An 18,350-nucleotide genomic window follows, 5' to 3' on the forward strand; every position below is an offset into this window, starting at 1 on the left:
ATTACAGGTGTAAGCCACTGCACCCAGCCGATTTTTAATCATATGTTTATAAGGTTTATGAAACAGCATTAGTGGCACTTCAATCTTTTCTGATAAGCATGCAGGTTATTAAGTACACGTATATGAATCTGCTGGGTTTCTCATTTAAAGAGTCTGAAAGTCTGTTTCATTTGCATTTGCCAAGGTCTTGCATGGTCTGGCCCTCCTATCTCTAAAGCCGTCTCTCATACCACCATGCCATGTTCCCCTGCACTTCCTGTCTTCCAGCCATACTGGCTTCCTTGCAGCTTCCCAAGCTCATGTACTTCCTTCAACCACAGGGCCTTTGCATGAATTAATTCCTTGCCATAGGATGCTAGGCTGCTTTGTCCCCTCTCCCCCTCACAAGTAACTGATTATCCTTCAATCTCAGCTCAAATATCCCTTACAGAGACACAGCCACAGGCTAGATCAAGACACACTGCTTTACACTCTTACAGCACTTGTCAGCGTTGTAGTTTCATATTTATTGGTGTGAATTTTTTTTTTTTTTTTGAGACTGAGTCTCACTCTGTTGTCCAGGCTAGAGTGCAGTGGTGTGATCTTGGCTCATTGCAACCTCCGCCTCCAGGATTCAAGCAATTCCCTTGCCTCAGCCTCCCAAGTAGCTGGGATTACAGGCACCCGCCACCATGCCCAGCTAATTTTTTTTTTTTTTTTTTTTTTAGTAAAGATGGGGTTTTTCCATGTTGGTCAGGCTAGTCTTGAACTCCTGACCTCAGGTAATCTGCCTGCCTCAGCCTCCCAAAGTGCTGGGATTGCAGGCATGAGCCACTGCGCCCAGCCTACTGATGTGATCTTTGGACTATATCTTGCCTCCCCCACTGGACCCTGTACTACATGAGGGCAAGTACTGTATCTGGTTTTGCTTACCCCATGCTGAGTGTAGAACCTTGCATTTGGTGGACACTCAAATATTTGTTGAATAAATGCATGTCAGTGCTAAACCCTAATATATACTGTCACCTTGAGAAAACATATCAGAGGCTTCAATGAAGCTTATGTGAGACCCAAGCACAAAAAATGTATTATGTTCATCAGACCCTAGAGCTCCATATACTTATTCTCCCCAACAAGAGCCCTAAATAGAAGAGAAATGAGGGACAAGAAAATATTCTACTCTCAAGGCAACAAGTAAAATAGACCCTTTGTTCCTTATTGAAACAGTTCATCTGAGCCCCTGGAAATAAAGCTGTGAAGTTTCAGCCTAAACTTTGAAGTGTCTAAACTTTGAAGTGTCAACCCAAGGCTTCTTGATACTTCTGGGAGCACAGATTTTTATTAATGCAACAAAGCAGTGTTATTGCAGGCTGGGTCTACAAAAGTGTGGTTTCCAGACCTGGTTGATCCTCACTCTGTGATTTTGATTCAGTAGGCATGGGAATTTGAGTTTTTAAAAACTTCCCTAGCTAATGCTGCTGCATAGCTTGCTTCTGTTGGAAACTTCTTATCTGGGACAAGACCATGTGGCCTCAAAAGGACCCACAGGAACCTGGTTGTATGACTTCAGGAAACCCAAGTTTCTATTCTTTTATGCGTAAAATGAGGCCATTAATACTTTCTCTGCCTTCCTCACAGAAACTCGTAGTCCAGACAAGGGGCTGGAAATGAGTTTGAAAAAGACTAAAGCTCTTTACAAATGACAGTAATACAAGATTCATTCTGTTCCCAAATTACCAGCAAACATAGCAAGGAGTCCTTGATTACTTCAATTGAGTCAGGTCTGGATATAACTAAAAACCAGTTCATCGAGGTGGGTGCTGTTGGTCTACTCCCTTCGCATACAATTACCAGATTAATCCTCCCATTCTTCCCTCCCCAGCAGGTATCTAGAAAACCTCGACATACAACCTGAACACCTGGTCTTTGCTGCTGCAACTTTCCCTGGGTTACCACGTTTCCTTTATAATAACTTAGGAAAACCAGTGTCCCAAGACCTTGTACTTCCACATTTAACGTGAAAGACTCCAGGCTCCAATCGTTCCCACAGACACCCTGTTTCCTAAGCCTCATCCTCTTAACTCTAACTTTTAAAAATGTTGTTTTTCTTATAGAATGCCTTGACATTGCTTGGGAACATCATCACCCCCATTGCTTACTGTTCCCTCTGCCCGGAGTGCCCCTCCGTGTTTTTGCATGGTTCGCTAATTCACTGCTTTCAGCTTTGACTCAAATGTCACCTTCTCAGGGAGGCCTTTCTTGGATAATGTAAAATGTGACACCTTCTCCAATACTCTCACTTCTGCTTTATCTTCACCTAACATGTTATGTGGCTTTTTGGATTATTGTTGGTTTTATTTTTTAGCAAATTCTAAGCACGCTATTAATCATGTATTAATATGTACTAATTATTTAATTACATATTATTTATTACTATTTAACACATTATTAAACTCAAAAGATGTTTTTGTTTGTTTTGTTTTGTTTCATTTTTTGTTTTGTTTTTTTAAGACACTCACTCTGTTGCCCAGGCTAGAGTACAGTGGCTCGATCTGGGCTCATTGCAACCTCCGCCTCCTGAGTTCAAACGATTCTCCTGCCTCACTCTCCCGGGCAGCTGGGATTATAGGCGCCCACCACCACGACCAGCTAATTTTTGTGTTTTTACAAGAGACGAGGTTTCACCATGTTGACCAGGCTGGTCTCCAACTCCTGACCTCAAGTGATACGCCTGCCTCAGCCTCCCAAAATGTTGGGATTACAGGCATGAGCCACTGTACCCAGCCTGTGTTTTCCTTTTTATTGGTATTGTCTACCTCCCCTGTGTGTGCCCCTCTGTTTTTCTCACTGCCATTTCCCTAACATTTAGAACAGTGCCTGACACATGATAGAAGCTCAGTCAATACTTGTCAAATGAATACACGGATCTGGCTTGGATCTGTTCAGTTCACTCAGCCTCTTGTGTAGTACTAGCTTTGGTCTATGGGACAATTATACTGTCTTACCAGGGGCAATGTGGTACAGGGACAAGAAGCCAGTCCTGGAAGCCAGAGAGGTCAAGTATTAAATTCTTACTCTAGCACTTATTAGCTGTGTGATCCTGGGCAATTCACAGAAGCTCTCTGAGCCATATTCCTTGACCTGGAAGGTGGAGAGAATTTCTCATTTCTATTCTTCAAGACTGATGGGAAGATTGAGAATTATGCACATAAGGTACTTGAAATCTGGTCATGCACATTAAACGGTAGCTAATAATTTCGTGAATTACTGATATATCTGACATCTGGAGTTCCAGCTATGTCCAACAGGAAACCAAAATAAGTTCCCCACTTCTCCTTTAGTCTCTCAAGATTGAGACACCAGACCCCACTTGACAGCTCACCTTAATAGCACAGCCAGCCATTCATCTTACCTTGGTGGCAATGGCAGAAACTGCAGCTGTTCTCTTTGCAGTTATGACATTTCCATCCATGACCTTGGAGGAAAGGAGAGACAGTGAGCAAGGGGAACCCCTGTCCACTGCATAAATTAGAAGAAACAGTTCTAAAATATTAGCTTAGGAAGTTTTATAGCATCCTACAAACAGCATGAGTTTGGCGTCAGACCTGGATCCGATTCCTCCACTTACGAGATATGCAACTTTGAACAAACACTTTAATCTTTAAGCACTGGTTTCCTCACCTGTAAAGAAGATAATGCCAGCCATTCAGAGGGTTATTTTGAGGATTAAATGCACTGGCATATCTGGAAACATCTAGCACATGGTGAGCCCTCAAGAACTGCCCATTTTCTTTTCTTGCCCTAGGATTCTCAAAACACCAAATTAAGAAGGAACTAGAGAGAGAAGGTTGCCAATTGACATCTGGACAAGGGCCATGAAACTCTTAGTGGCTCTCCGTTCCTGCTGCACATGTGGAAAGCTTCGTGAAGATGCTCAGATACCACCCTTAGATTAACCCAGTCTGTATCTCTTCCAGGAGTGAGACCCAGACAGCCCAGGTGATTCCGACACACAGCGAAGGTTGAAAATTATGCCTCGCTAGTAAAAACCATCCTCTGCACTCCTCTCTCTGTTATTCATCTCAGCTGATCATCAAAAAATAGGCATCATCAACCTCATTTTACAGATGAGGAAGTGAATCACCAAGTCACTGAGCAGATTCAGCTGTCATCTAGTTTCAAAGCCTTGGGTTCTACCCCCCTAGGAAACCGCTGTTGGCAGGCAGTATGAATGCCATCTCCATTGGATGAGTATAAGTTGGGGAAAGCTAGATATTCTCAAAGGAGTGTTAAACGGCCAGATTATTTGGCGATCCAGAAATTCAGGGGAAAAGGAAGGACATTGTAAGACCCAGCTTGGAGCGCACAGACCTTAAGAGTTAACTGTCACACCTAGGAGTGATTCTTGAGTCTTTCACTAACCAGATGTGTGACCTCAAGCAGAGTGACTCTACTAACCTGAGCCTCAAGGACCTCGATAGAAACTGGGGGGAAGGGGAGTTAATAAAAACACCCATAGAGGAATTTCGCAGAATTGAATGTGATCAGCATCTCCTTCTTGGCACGTAAGTGCCCAATATGTAGCAGTTAAAATGGCGGTGGTCTTAGAAGAGTCTGGACCCATGGACCGTGGACTTAGACTGAGCAGCTCTGAAGTCCAGCCATGCTAATTGTTGGTTACATAAACCTCGGTAAGTTGAACATAGTTGCTCTGACTCGGTTTCCTCATCTATAAAGTGGGAGTAATCATATTACCCATATCATAGAATAGTTTTAAGTATTAAGAGGATTAATAAATGTGAAATGTTTAGAAAAGTGCCTGATGCATTAAAAAGTACTCCATAAACACAAGCTACTGCTACCTTTTGAAACTATGATTAGATATTAAAACAGGTCACACCGTATACCCCTCTGAAGACTCCCAGGGATTATAGAACACCCCTTCTTTTCCATGTCGACAAGGATTCAGTAAGTAAGTCTTCCCTTGGCTAATGGGTTCATTCAAGCTGTGTATTTGGGGCAACTGAGTATAGGACAAGGACATACGCAAGAATGACAAGATTATTATTTCCACACTGTCACATGCTTGAGGCAGCAGTGGGCGCTGGTGCCGTGTTATGCATCCTCAGGCAGTCCTAGAAATAGATACATGGACACAGATAACCTTCACTGTTGCTGGTATCCAGTCACTTGCAGAGGGGCACGCGTAGTCGCAATCAAGACTCCCCCTGCTGTGGAGAACTTACTTTTGAGCTTCAATCTGGGCCCAGGGGCCCCATTCCACCCCGGGACAGGAAGTTGCTCACCGCCAGCAGGGTGCCATTGCTGGGCTCAAAGAGTAGCACAGTAGCCTGGTGGGAAGGGACGACAGAGGTGATGCCGCGGTCCTCGTAGAAGGTGACCAACTTGGTGGTCAGCGCATCCTCTGCAGCACTGTAGGCGGGCATGACCCCCAGGTAGCTACAAGGAGAGAGGGAGCAGCTTCAGCCCCTTCCCATCAATGCTGGGGTCTCTTAGAAAGTATCCATATACCTTCCTTTTTCTTTCCTTCCTCACCACCCCACTGGCCCTCTTCCAGCCCCCGCATCCCTCTGCCCTTCCCTTAGACACTATGCACAGTATGTTCAGAAGTCTGGCTCTGGATCAGAAAACCTTTCCAGCTCTGCCACTTAGTAGCTGTGTAAGCTTAGGTAAGTCACTTAACCTCTCTGAGTCTCAGTTTTCCACCAATCAAATGGTGGCATCAATACCTCCCTAGGTGGAGAGTGTGCTGAAATAAACAAGGTAACACCTGTAAAACGCCCACTTAGCACACCGGGTGGCGCCTATTAAAAGTGGCAGCTGTTAGCAACGATTAGGCAAGCCGTCTCTTCCCTTCTCCCACCCCTCCTCTTCCTGCTCCTCCTTTCCCCCCTTTCCAGTTTCTCCTGCCCCTGACCCCGGCCCTCTTCACTCACCCCCTGTGCTTGGTCACCGGCACCACGGTGCGCACGGGCTGCATGACCCCTCCTTCGGGACCGCTGGAGAAGTTGGCCAGGGCGGTCTCTAGAGGCGGGATGAGGAGGCTGGAGCTGCGGAGGTGTTCCTCCACCTCGGTCGCGCTCAGGAACGCTGGTACCCGGCTCATCTCGCCACCTGTGCCTTCTAACCTCAGTCTCCGCACCGCGATCCAAGTACCCTCGGCTGTGCCCTTTATGAGCGCGCCCGCTGCGCTGTGGAGCCGCCTGCTGGTCACAGCCCAGCCTCCGGGGGCGGAGCAACCCCGCCCCGCCCCACCAGCCCTCTCCTCCCCCTTCGCCCACCTCGACCCCTAAGGTGGGCGAGATGGGTCCCTTCCAGCAACGGATTCCCCAAGATGGACATCGCGGTGGCGTGCTGGGAGTCAATATTGTTTGGTCCACTTTCTCAGTTCCTGTAATCAGCTGTAGCCACATTCCTTGACTTTTGCATCCTACCTAACCCCTCCCTATTAACTCGCTTTTTGCTGCTGTCTAGGTCACCGTGCCTGGGAAAGAATGGACAGGGAAAACGCTAACGGGGCTCCTTTATTTATTAAATTACTGCCTATTGCTAGGAGATAAAAGGAGACGGAGGCTTATTTAATTTTTTTTCTTTTAATTCTGTCCCCGTCTAGAGTCTCTTATCCTAGTCTTCCTCCCCCCGTACCCCCAGATGTCTGGCCTTTGATTGCTAAGAACGCACAGTTTTCTCACAGGCTAACTAACCTAACAAACCTTCGCCTTTAAAGGGGGGAAGTTTGCAGGGCAAGGTGTAATCTTTTCCATCTCACAAAAAGCCAAATTGCAGGATCTTTCCTTCGAGGAGTTTTTACCTGAGATGGGGAAATAAAATCGGAAAGGAATGATGTAAAGCTTAAGGCAATAAATCCTAGTCATCAAATCAGTGATAGGAAAAGTAAGTTAATTCAAAGAAAAGAGAGATGATTTTGACCTGGAGTGGTTAGATAAGGGCTTCATGAAAGAGTGGGGAGAAACCAAGGTCTGAAATAATAATAGTGACGACAACAATGATAACATCAGGTTATTGATCTTTACTATGTACCAGATACTGCACCATGCACTTTATGTGTATTATCTCATTTAATTATACAACAACCTCTAAGGTAGGGAGGTGTTGTTATTAGTTTTACTGTCCATTGGAGGCTCTGAGAAGGGAAGAAATTTAGTTCAAGGTCATCCACCAAGTCAGCAGAGGAGCTGGCTTTGCCCATGGTTGGACTTCAGAATTATATTCCTAATCATTAAGCTACTTTGGCAGAAAGAGAGGAAGAGGGCATTACAGGCCAAGTAAAGCCCTGAGGTGGAAGGCATGTTGAATAGCTCTGGGAACAGTGAGTTGCCAGATGTGTTAGGCTGGAATAAGGTGCTGAGGTCTAGGAGCATCAGGAGATAAAACTGAGAACGATTCTTGGAGTCAGGCAGCTGCGAATGGTGATTCCTAGGAAAGAAATTAACATGCTCCAAGAGAGTAAGCATTTAGAAAGATGGGTCTTCTGTCAATGCAAAGGATGGAACAGATGAGCGAGAGCAGAGCCTGGGAGAAGGTCAAGAGGCAGGACTGCTGAAGTTGTGCTTTGTGGTATTTTGGTTGGAAGCTACATAGGGCATTTTGTAGGAAATGGTCACATCATGATAAAAGACAGTGGATGAGTAAGTGTCAAAATCAGTACCAATGAGATGAGAAATTGTACATAATGTGTTTAGCAACAGTGCTTGGCACAGAGTAGCCACGTAATAAGTGAACACTGAGAGAGAAAGAGGGAGAGAGAGAAGACACTGGTGGTTGGGAAAAGCTGATTTCAATGACACAATTTTGTTTCTTCGGTTCACCATCCCTAGAAATTTATGCCCAGAGCCGCTGGGCTTATAGAAATGTTTCTGGCCCATCACGTGTGTTGTTAGCATTATTATTACATCACATTTATTGGGTTTAGAAAGCACAGAGATATAGCCCTGGCATGATAATTCACGCCTGTAATCCTAGCACTTTGGGAGGCCCAAATGGATGGATTACCTGAGGTGAGGAGTTCGAGACCAGCCTGGCCAACACGGTAAAATCTTGTCTCTACTAAAAATACAAAAATTAGCTGGGTGTGGTGGCGGGTGCCTGTAATCCCAGCTACCCAGGAGGCTGAGGCAGGAGAATTGCTGGAACCCGGGAGACGGAGGCTGCAATGAGCCAAGATTGCACCACTGCACTCCAGCCTGTGTGACACAGTAAGACTTTTTTGGCCCTTTGTTTTTGTGAATGTGAACTAAAAATAAAATCCTATGCCCCTCACCTACTGAATGAACCCCCTCTGGGTCAAGCAGACCCCAGAAAAACCTTAAAGACTTAGTTTCCAGCCATGATGGGATGGCAAATCAGATATGCCTCATTACATCCTCTCCCTTTTAGAGTTTAGACACAACTGAGCAGCCTTAATGTTAATACACAGATCACAAGACTGACAGAACAGACTCTTTGTGGCAATAAGATAACAAATTATAAACAGGATTTAAGGCCATGCCAGGAAGGGTTAAGTCACGCACCCTTACACTTAAAGAAAAAAGCTATGTTCTAACTGCCACAAAGTTTTTGTTTTCTCCAGCAGCTAAACAAGCACTGGCTTGAAGATAAGCAATATTTTTGTTTTTGTTTTCCCCAGCCCTGCTCAAAGAAGATAGGGAACATGGCTTGGGCGCAGTGGCTCACACCTGTAATCCCAGCACTTTGGGAGGCCAAGGCGGGCGGATCATGTGAGGTCAGGAGTTTGAGACCAGCCTGGCCAACGTGATGAAACCCCATCTCTACAAAAAGTACAAAAATTAGCCAGGTGTGGTAGCATGTGCCTGTAATCCCAGCTACTCAGGAGGCTGAGGCAGGAGAATTGCTTGAACCAGGGAGGTGGAGGTTGCAGTGAGCCGAGATCGTGCCACTGCACTCCAGCCTGGACAACAGAGTGATTCTCTCTCTCTCACTCTCTCTCTCTCTCTATATATATATATGTATATATATACACACACACATATATGTATATACATATATATGTATCTATATAGATATGTATATGTATCTATGTATCTATGTAGATATGTATATATGTGCATATATATATATATATATATATATATATAAAATTTTTTTTGAGACAAAGTCCTTCTCTGTCACCCAGACTGGAGTGCAGTGGCATGATCTCAAGTGATTCTCCTGCCTCAGCCTCTCAAGTAGCTGGGATTACAGGTGCATGCCACCACCCCCGGCTAATTTTTGTACTTTCAGTAGAGATGGGGTTTTGTCATGTTGGCCAGGCTGGTCTTGGTCTCGAACTCCTGACCTGAGATGATCCACCCGCCTTGGCCTCCCAAAGTGCTGGGATTACAGGCATGAGCCACCGTGCCCGGCTGAAGATAGGCAATATTAAAACAATTACAACTCATCCAAATCACAGATATTGACTAACCGACCCCTTGTTCCACCAGCCATAACTACAGCTTGATTGGACAAGAGGCTGATTTCAGTAACTTTCTCCTGATAAGACTACCAACTATAGGATGGTTCTGGCTGACTTACAGAGGTTGCACACTTGCATGCCTTCATGTCCTGAAAAGACCTTTTGATGTATCAGGCTGAATTGTAATATATTTAAATGTTGCAACCACCCCAAAATGAACATGAGTTGTATGTAACATGCATGTTTGTTAAATACACATGCATCAGGACCACTTTCATGAATATTCATAGCTTCTTCTCTCACCTGTTGAATATGTATATTTAGCCATCCTGTTGAGCATAAAGCTCCTACCCCAACCCTCCTCCTTCAAAGTGCCTGTCTCTGATCTTGGCCAAGGCATGTGATATGGTTTGGCTCCATGTCCACACCCAAATCTCTTCTTATAGCTCCCATAATTCCCACATCTTGTGGGAGGGACCCAGTGGGAGATGATTGAATCACGGAGGCGGGTCTTTCCCCTGCGGTTCCGATGATAGTGAATGAGTCTCACAAGATCCGATGGTTTTAAAAATGGAAGTTGCCCTGCACAAGCTCTCTCTTTGCTGTTGCCCTCCATGTAAGATGTGACTTGTTCCTCCTTGCCTTCCACTATGTGAGGCCTCCCCAGCCATGTGGAACTGTAAATCCAATAAGCCTCTTTCTTCTGTAAATTGCCCAGTCTCAGGCGTGTGTTTATAGACAGCATGAAAACGGAATAATACAGCATGCTTCCCAGCATACGATCCCACCTTGCAGGCTGTAACCTCGTATAAGAAAGTCTCTTCTTGTCTAAATTTATAAATTGTGTGGTTTTTTTTTAAGTTAACAAGGAGAAAAAAAGCAAAACCAAATACTCATCGATTAAAAGAGATATGAAATAAGAAAGCCAGATATTTATTTGCTTCCATAGTAAATTCAGGAATTTAGCCCTGATTAGATAGAAATCTTATTTCTGACTCCCGCATTACTAGAAAGTTTATTAATCTTCTTTAAGTCATGATTATAACAGTAATTTTCGTTATTTTAACAATGACAAAATAAGAAACCTCAATAATAGGAATTCACTCCAGTGAATCCTGTAGAAACAGGACAACTCTGCAAATCATCTCAAATCATATTCCTTATAAAGCTTTGGTTCACATCACCCAGGTCCTCAGTAAAGTAGCACTGAGAAAACTAGTCTTGGTTGCATCAGTTCTTTTGAGACCAGAGGCACAGAGAACTAATTGTCCCAAGCCTCCAATAGTAAGTATTATTAATAAGTAGCATATTAAATATTAGGTGTTATTGAGGTTTATTTTATTATTAAAATAATGAAATTATTATTATAATTATGACTTAACAGAAAGAAGATTAATAAACTTTTTAGTAATGCAGGGGTCAGTATTGAGAAAGCTGGTGTAAATCTCTTTTCCCTGCCCTTCCCTGAGACCTTGTCCTGGGACAAGCCTGGGGGCCATGTAAACTCCTGTGCCTGAGCCTCTGGAAGTTCCCTGCTAACCCCTAACAGACCCTGCGAAGGAGGTGGTTACTTACATCCCCCTAGACTTCTGCCACTACCACAGTGAAGATGGCAGCAGGGTAGAGCTGTACCATAGTGAGGTACTCACCTATGGCACAAAATTTATGGGATTCACTCAGTAGTCATGATAAATATAAACTAAAACATCTAAATGCAATATTTAAAATAAAAATCAATGCCAAAAAATCCACAGTGAACAGAGTATAAAAATTTTCAACAAAGACGGCTCAGGATAACTGACTTTTCCTTTTGCTGTAGATGCCAATATAGCTCCTCACGAAATTTTATCTTTACATTTTATTTTAAAATGTAAAAATATTGTATAATAGTCTTTATTTTGACTATTGAGTTGGCTTCACCTTGAATGCTGCAGCCAAGGCGCGTGTCTCATTCCCCTTATCCCTAACCTCTGTCGTCCTAGAGTTGGGGGACTGAGCGGTGGGCCAGGAGAAGCAACGGATGAAATATCTCGGAAGCCTGAGAAGGGCGGTCTGGGGCTCTTGGGAGCATGCGCGGGGTGGGGCGGTGGGGGGACTGAGGTGGCTCTCCCGGCTCCCCACACTCCCACCCCGGTCTGCCCCGCGCGCCCCCGGTTCCCCGCCTCCTGGTGTGCCTCTGGCGGGTCCGCGCAGGATCAGGCTACAGACTCGCCCGCGGGCGGCTGCGCGGCGGGCCGTTGGGGAGGGTGTTGGGAGGAGGAGCCCCAACCAGATGGACGCGCACCCCGCAGCGGCGGAGGCGGCGGCGAGGCTTTAGCAGTGAGTGCTCGGGAGCCCCGGCCAGCCCTTCCTCCTTCCGCCTGCGTCTTCTGCGCTGGCCGCTGCTCCAGACGCCAGGGGGCCCACTCGCTGCCCGTGGTCGGCGCGCAGAACTCGAAAGCGCGCGCCTCTAACAAATGAAAGCCCATAGGGACTTAGGGTTGAATTTTAACTTTTTTTTTTTTTTTTGGCTTATTGTTTAGTGCTAGATAGAAGGGTTTGAGCGGTGTAGTCAATTTTGGTGCTAGTCTGACTTGAGGCAACGTGACATGACCTACGCGTCTCATCAGTAATGCAGAAATAACATTTTATCCACTTCATCGGGCTTTTCTTTTTCTTTTTCAGAAAATTGAGGTAAAATTCAAATAACAGAAATTTCACCTTTTTTACCCTTCAGAGTGCACAGTTCCCTGACTTTTAGTATATTCACGATGTTGTGCGACCAACACTACCATCTAATCCCATTTTCATCACCCCTCAAATAAACCCTGTACTCATTCAGTTACATCCCATTCTCTTCTCCCCACTGCCTCTCCCAATTGCCAATCTACTTTTTTGTTTGTGGATTTGTAGGTTCTAGACATTTCTCTTTTTCTTTTTCTTTCTTTCTTTTCTTTCTTTTCTTTCTTTCTTTCTTTTTCTTTCTTCTTTCTTTCTTTCTTTCTTTCTTTCTTTCTGTCTCCAGCTGCATCTACATTGCTGCAGAGGACATAATTCCATTCCTTTTTATGGCTGTATAGTATTCCATAGTGTATATGTACCACGTTTTCTTTATCCAATCCACCATTGATAGGCACCTAGGTTGATTCTATGTCTTTGCTATTGTGAATGATGCTGCAATGAACATACAGACGCATGTGTCTTTTAGTAGAATGATTTATTTTCCTTTGCGTATATACCTAGTAATGGGAATGCCGGGTCAAATGGTAGTTCTAAGTTCTCTGAGAAATCCCCAAACTGCTTTCCACAGTTGCTGAACAAATTTACATTCCCACCAACAGTGTATAAGTGTTCTCTTTTCTCCACAGCCTCACCAGCATCTGTTTATTGACTTTTTAATAATTGCCATTCTGACTGATGTGAGATGATATTCCATTGTGGTTTTTATTTGCATTTCTCTGATGACTGGTGATATTGAGCATTTTTTCATATATTTTTTGGTTACTCGTATGTCTTCTTTTGAGAAATGTTTGTTCCTTTTGCCCATGTTTTATTTGGGTTATTTGTTTTTGGCTTGTTGAATTGTTTCAGTTCCTTGTAGTTTTGTATATTAGACCCTTGTCAGATGCATAGTTGCAAAATAAATTTGGGGCTTATGATACTTGGCCTGATTATTTACATAAAACGCAGTGGGCATAGTGAATGGCTTTTAAAAGTTGGCTTTGCTGGGACTTTTATAATAAATTTTGGATTAGACTTTTAAAAGTCTTGAGGCTAAGAAGCCAAACCAAGTATTTGCTTGGCTGTATCTGTAATACCTGCATGAATTGGGTTAATTTCTCTCTTCTTGAGTTCCCAAAATATACTGAGGCTCGTGGCCCTGCCAGAAAGTGACATTCTTTACTTAGTGCAAGCACAGAAACCATATAAGGGAACTGTGTAGACAAGGAACCATGCCAGACTTTCCAAAGGGCTTTTTATCAGCACTATAAAATTGTAAAGCTAATCTCAATTCCTCCAAGCAGTCTGGTCATCTCTGAAAATATGCCATTCCAGCCAAAGCCTTGATAAAATAGCCAGTGTATCTAATTATGTCCTGTTATAAAATAAAGCAGATCCTTATTGAACTTATGCAAATAACTATTTTGCCATAAATTAAGAATACTCACAGTTTCCAAATTTGGGAGAAATCCAGTAGTGAGAAAGGCAAATGCTTCAAATTTGCCCACAAAGGTATATTTACCCAATTTTTGTAAGCTATGAATAGCTCAAAAGAAAAAAGGTTTATTAGCTCTGGAAGCAAAACATAAAAAGAATCAGCAATGTTTCAAGCAAAAAAATTATTAAAAATCATCTTTGTCCTCTATCAGTTTAGTCCCATGTAGTTAATTATTTTTCCACCTGATGTTGGGTTAGCAACCCTCATGAATGCATCAGCTTTTTTATCGGAGCCCTGGAAGTTTTGCCCACTCCAATGGTGTGATCTCCAAAGTTATCAGAAACCTGGATTCAAGAGTACTTGTCATAGTTCTTTCCATGAAGTTCCTTAAAGAAGAAGCAAATTTTGGACTGTAGCTGATTATAAACCACTTTTTGAGAAGAATCAAAATAAAACAATAATTGAGAATGACAAATCTCTTAGAATAGACATGGTTAAAGACAGAATTTTTTTTTTTTTTTTTTGAGACAGAGTCTCACTCTATCGCCCAGGCTGGAATGCAATGGTGTGATCTCAGCTCACTGGAACCTCCACCTCCTGGGTTCAAGCAATTCTCTTGCCTCAGCCTCCCAAGTAGCTGGGATTACAGGCACTGGCCACCGCGCCCAGCTAATTTTTTTTTTTTTTTTTTTTTTTTGTATTTTTAATAGAGGATTTTGCCATGTTGGCCAGCCTGGTCTTGAACTCCTGACCTCAGGTGACCCACCCGCCTCGGCCTCCCAAATTGCTGGAATTACAGGCATGAGCCACCACACCCAGCCTAAAGACACAATTGACAAGGATATTTGATTATTTCTGTGGCATACAATTTAACATCATTATAATGATTACCGATAACATATACCAAGACATATCAGAATTGTAGGAATTTCTTACAATTTTGGAACATACTTTAATAACACATTTATGTAAATATGACTCAAAGAAAGTCAAGCACAATTTCTTATTTGCCAGTGTTTCCTATATAATTTTAACATATTAAATAAGCCTACTATGTCTCTCTTGGACATCTAGGAGTTCCTTTTGGAAGATACTTAATTTTAGGCAGGGCGCAGTGGCTCACTCCTGTAATCCCAGCACTTTGGGAGGCTGAGGCGGGCGGATCATGAGGTCAGGAGATGGAGACCATCCTGGCTAACACGGTGAAACCCCGTCTCTACTAAAAATACAAAATATTAGCTGGGCGTGGTGGTGGGCGCCTGTAGTCCCAGCTACTAGGGAGGCTGAGGCAGGAGAATGGCGTGAACCCAGGAGGCGGAGTTTGCAGTGAGCCAAGATCATGCCACTGCACTCCAGCCTGGGCGACAGAGCGAGACTCCGTCTCAAAAAAAAAAAAAAGGAAAATACTTAATTTTAGAATTTGAAATTTGATTTTTTGAAGTATGTCAAATACTAAAGGCTTAAAACACTTCATCAAAATAGAATCACTGGTCACTGTAAAATAATAGTCATTCATTTACTCAAAGTGATAATTCAAAGATTTCAAATAGAAAAGCCTTTACTCTTTGTTAGAGAGGAAATTGTTTTCCAAACAATCATAAGACCTATTTTTTGGTAGAGTTTGAGAAGGTATGATATAACAGAAATATGTATTTGGTCTTCATCCCTTGTTCCTGGCACAGAGCTCCCACAGTCCTTGGAATTTCTGGAATGAATGGAATATCTTTTCTTATTCAAAACTTGACCATACGTGAGTTTATGCTAATAAGGTGACTCCAGGAAGGCCCTTAGATAGCTTGAGGATAGGTGCTGGTTGCCAGAGGAATCAACCATGTGATGAGGATTGAAACTTTCAGCCCACATCCTCACCCCTGATCTCCAGGAGGGAAGGAGACAGGAGATTGAGTTCAGTCACCAAAGGCCATTGCTTTAACCAATCATGATTACATAATGAAGTCTTGATACAAACTCTTGAACGATGAGATCTGGAGAGCTTCTGGGTTGGTGAACCCATCGGTGTGCTGGGAGGGTGGCACACTGGAGAGGGCATAGAAGCTCTGTGTCCCATGCCCCTTGCCCTGTGCACTTCTTCATTTGCCTGTTCGTTTGTAATAAACTGTAATTGTAAATGTAGCACTTTCCTTAGTTCTGTGAGTTGTTTTTAGCACATTATCAAACCAGAGGAACAATTGTGGGAGTCCTAACATTTGTAGTTATCCAGGCAGAAGTGCAGGTACCCTGTATTCCCTATTTGTGGCTGTGTCTAAAGCGGGTGCAATCTTGTGGGATTGGTTCTTTAACCCGTGGAGTCTGTGCTAACTTATAAGCTTAAGCAACAAATGAGTCAAATAAAAAATCACAAGGGAAATTAGAAAATACTTTGTAGTGCTAGAATTGAATTCAATGGTAGGACACCCAGTTGGGGTGTCAGAGAATAGGACAATTGGTTGTTTATTTAAAAACCAAACAGGAGGACCAATGTAAATTATTCTTTAGATGTTTGGTGGAATTCACCATTGAAGCCATCTTATCCCAACCTTTTCTTTGCTGAGAGGTTTTTAGTTACTAATTAAATATCTTATTATAGGTCTATTCAGATATTTTACTTGTTCTTGAGTTAGTTTTGTAGTTTGTGTGTTTCTAGAAATGTGTCCTTTTCATCTAGGTTATGAATTGTGTCCTTTTCATCTAGGTTATCAATTGCCCTACATTTGTTCACAGTATTCTCTTGTAATGTTTTATTTTTGTAAGATTGGTAGTAATGTCTTCTCTTAGTTTCCTGATTTTAATAATTTGAGGCTTCTTTCTTCTTATTTTGGTCAGTCAATATAAAGGTCTTTGACTTGTGTTGATTCTTTAAAGGGATTGTATATTTTCCCTGGTCTGTTGTTTTTACATTCTCTATTTATCTCTGTTTTAGTCTTTATTATTTCCTGCCTTCCACCGGCTTTGGGTTTGGTTTGCTCTTCTTTTTCCAGTTTTTAAGGTGGAAGACTAGATTATTTATTTGAAATAGTTTTAAATGTAAGAATAAATGTGAAAAAACTAAACTGCTTTTCTTATAAGTTTTGGTATAGCATATTTTTGTTTTCATTCATGTCAAAGTATTTTCTAATTTCTCTGATTTTTTATTTGACTCATTTGTTGCTTAAGCTTGTATTGTCTAATTTATACATATTTGTGTATTTTCAGATTTCCTTCTGTTACTGATTTCTAATTTTGTTCCATTGCAGTCGTACTAAGATGCTTCATATTATTTCAGTTTTTTATAATTTATTAAGACTTGTTTTGTGGCCTAATTAATGGTCTGTCCTGGATAATTTTTTTATGTACACTTGAGAAAAAAATGTGTATTTTGTTATTGTTGGGTAGAGTATTTTATATATACCTTTAGGTCAGGTGGTTTATTTTGTTGTTCATATCTTGTATTTGTTTGATCAATGTAGTTGTTCTATAATTATTTAAAGTGGGGTATTGACATCTCCAACTACTATTGTTGAAAGTCCTTAAATCTGTCAGTTTTTGCTTCATATATTTTAGGGCTGTGTTGTTAGGACCATATGTTTGTTACTGTTGTATCTTCTTCATGAATTAACCCATTTATAATGTCCTTCATCTCTTATAACCGTTTTTATCTTAAAGCCTATTTTGTCTGACATTAGTAGAATCATTCCAGCTCTCTTTTGGTTACCGTTTGCATTGAATATATTTTTCTGTCTTTTAAACTTTTAATTTATTTGTGCCTTTAAATTTAAATTGAATCTGTTGTAGGTAGCATATGGTTGGATCATGCTTGTTAAAATCCATTCTGCCAATCTCTATCCTTTAATTGGAGCAGTAATTTATTTATATTTAATGTAATCACTGATAAGGAAAGACATACTTCTACCATTTTGTCATAAGAATGTCATAAGAATTTACATATTAGGTGCAAACTTACCCTCTACCTCCTCACTCAGGTGACACCGTCTCTTCTGTCAAAGTGAGAGTTGAAGCCAGCTGGGCTGCCGGCTCAGGTGGCCAGCTTTTATTCCCTTATTTGGCCCCGCCCACATCCTGCTGATTGGCCCATTTTACAGAGCGCTGATTGGCCCATTTACAGAGTGCCGATTGGTCCATTTTACAGAGTACTGATTGCCAGCTGGGCCTCTGGGTGGAGTGGGGACTTGGAGAACTTTTGTGTCTAGCTAAAGGATTGTAAATACACCAATCAGCACTCTGTAAAATTGCACCAATCAGCACTCTGTGTCTAGCTAAAGGATTGTAAATGGACCAATCATCACTCTGTAAAATGGACCAATCAGCACTCTGTAAAATGGACCAATCAGCACTCTGTAAAATGGACCAATCAGTGTTCTGTAAAATGGACCAATCAGTGTTCTGTAAAATGGACCAATCAGCAGGATGTGGGTGGGGCCAAATGAGGGAATAAAAGCTGGCCAGCAGAGCAAGCAGTGGCAACCCCGGATCCCTTTCCCTGCTGTGGGAACTTTTTTCTTTTGTTTTTCACAATAAATCTTCTTGCTGCTCACTGTTTGGGTCCACACTACCTTTATGAGCTGTAACACTCACCACGAAGGTCGTCGGCTTCATTCCTGAAGTCAGTGAGACCACGAACCCACCGGGAGGGACAAACAACTTGGATGTGCCACCTTTAAGAGCTGTAACACTCACTACAAAGGTCTCTAGCTTCTCTCCTGAAGTCAGCAAGACCACAAACCCACTGGAAGGAGGAAACTCTGGACACATGTGAACTGAAAGAACAAATCTGGACACACC

The 18,350-nt window shown here is 42.5% G+C and overlaps 1 protein-coding gene across 2 annotated transcripts in view; it reads right to left on the minus strand.

The window, feature by feature from the left end:
- CRYM (crystallin mu) overlaps positions 1-17,572 on the minus strand; it is a 31,240-nt gene extending 13,668 nt beyond the window's left edge. Inside the window, exons 1-5 of one of the 2 annotated variants that reach the window (XM_055365435.2) lie at positions 17,512-17,572; positions 6,705-6,811; positions 5,937-6,191; positions 5,286-5,439; positions 3,392-3,454 (exon numbers count right to left, since the gene is read on the minus strand). In XM_055365435.2, coding sequence (XP_055221410.2) covers positions 3,392-3,454; positions 5,286-5,439; positions 5,937-6,106 — 387 coding nt within the window. In that variant the 5' untranslated portion in view covers positions 6,107-6,191; positions 6,705-6,811; positions 17,512-17,572. Of the gene's footprint in view, positions 1-3,391; positions 3,455-5,285; positions 5,440-5,936; positions 6,249-6,704; positions 6,812-17,511 lie in introns of those variants that run through there. The other variant, XM_019012863.4, reaches the window with a different exon arrangement.
- Between the last annotated feature and the right edge of the window lie 778 nt (positions 17,573-18,350).

The sequence above is a fragment of the Gorilla gorilla genome, chromosome 18, assembly GCF_029281585.2.
Source record: "Gorilla gorilla gorilla isolate KB3781 chromosome 18, NHGRI_mGorGor1-v2.1_pri, whole genome shotgun sequence".
Lineage (NCBI taxonomy): Eukaryota > Metazoa > Chordata > Mammalia > Primates > Hominidae > Gorilla > Gorilla gorilla.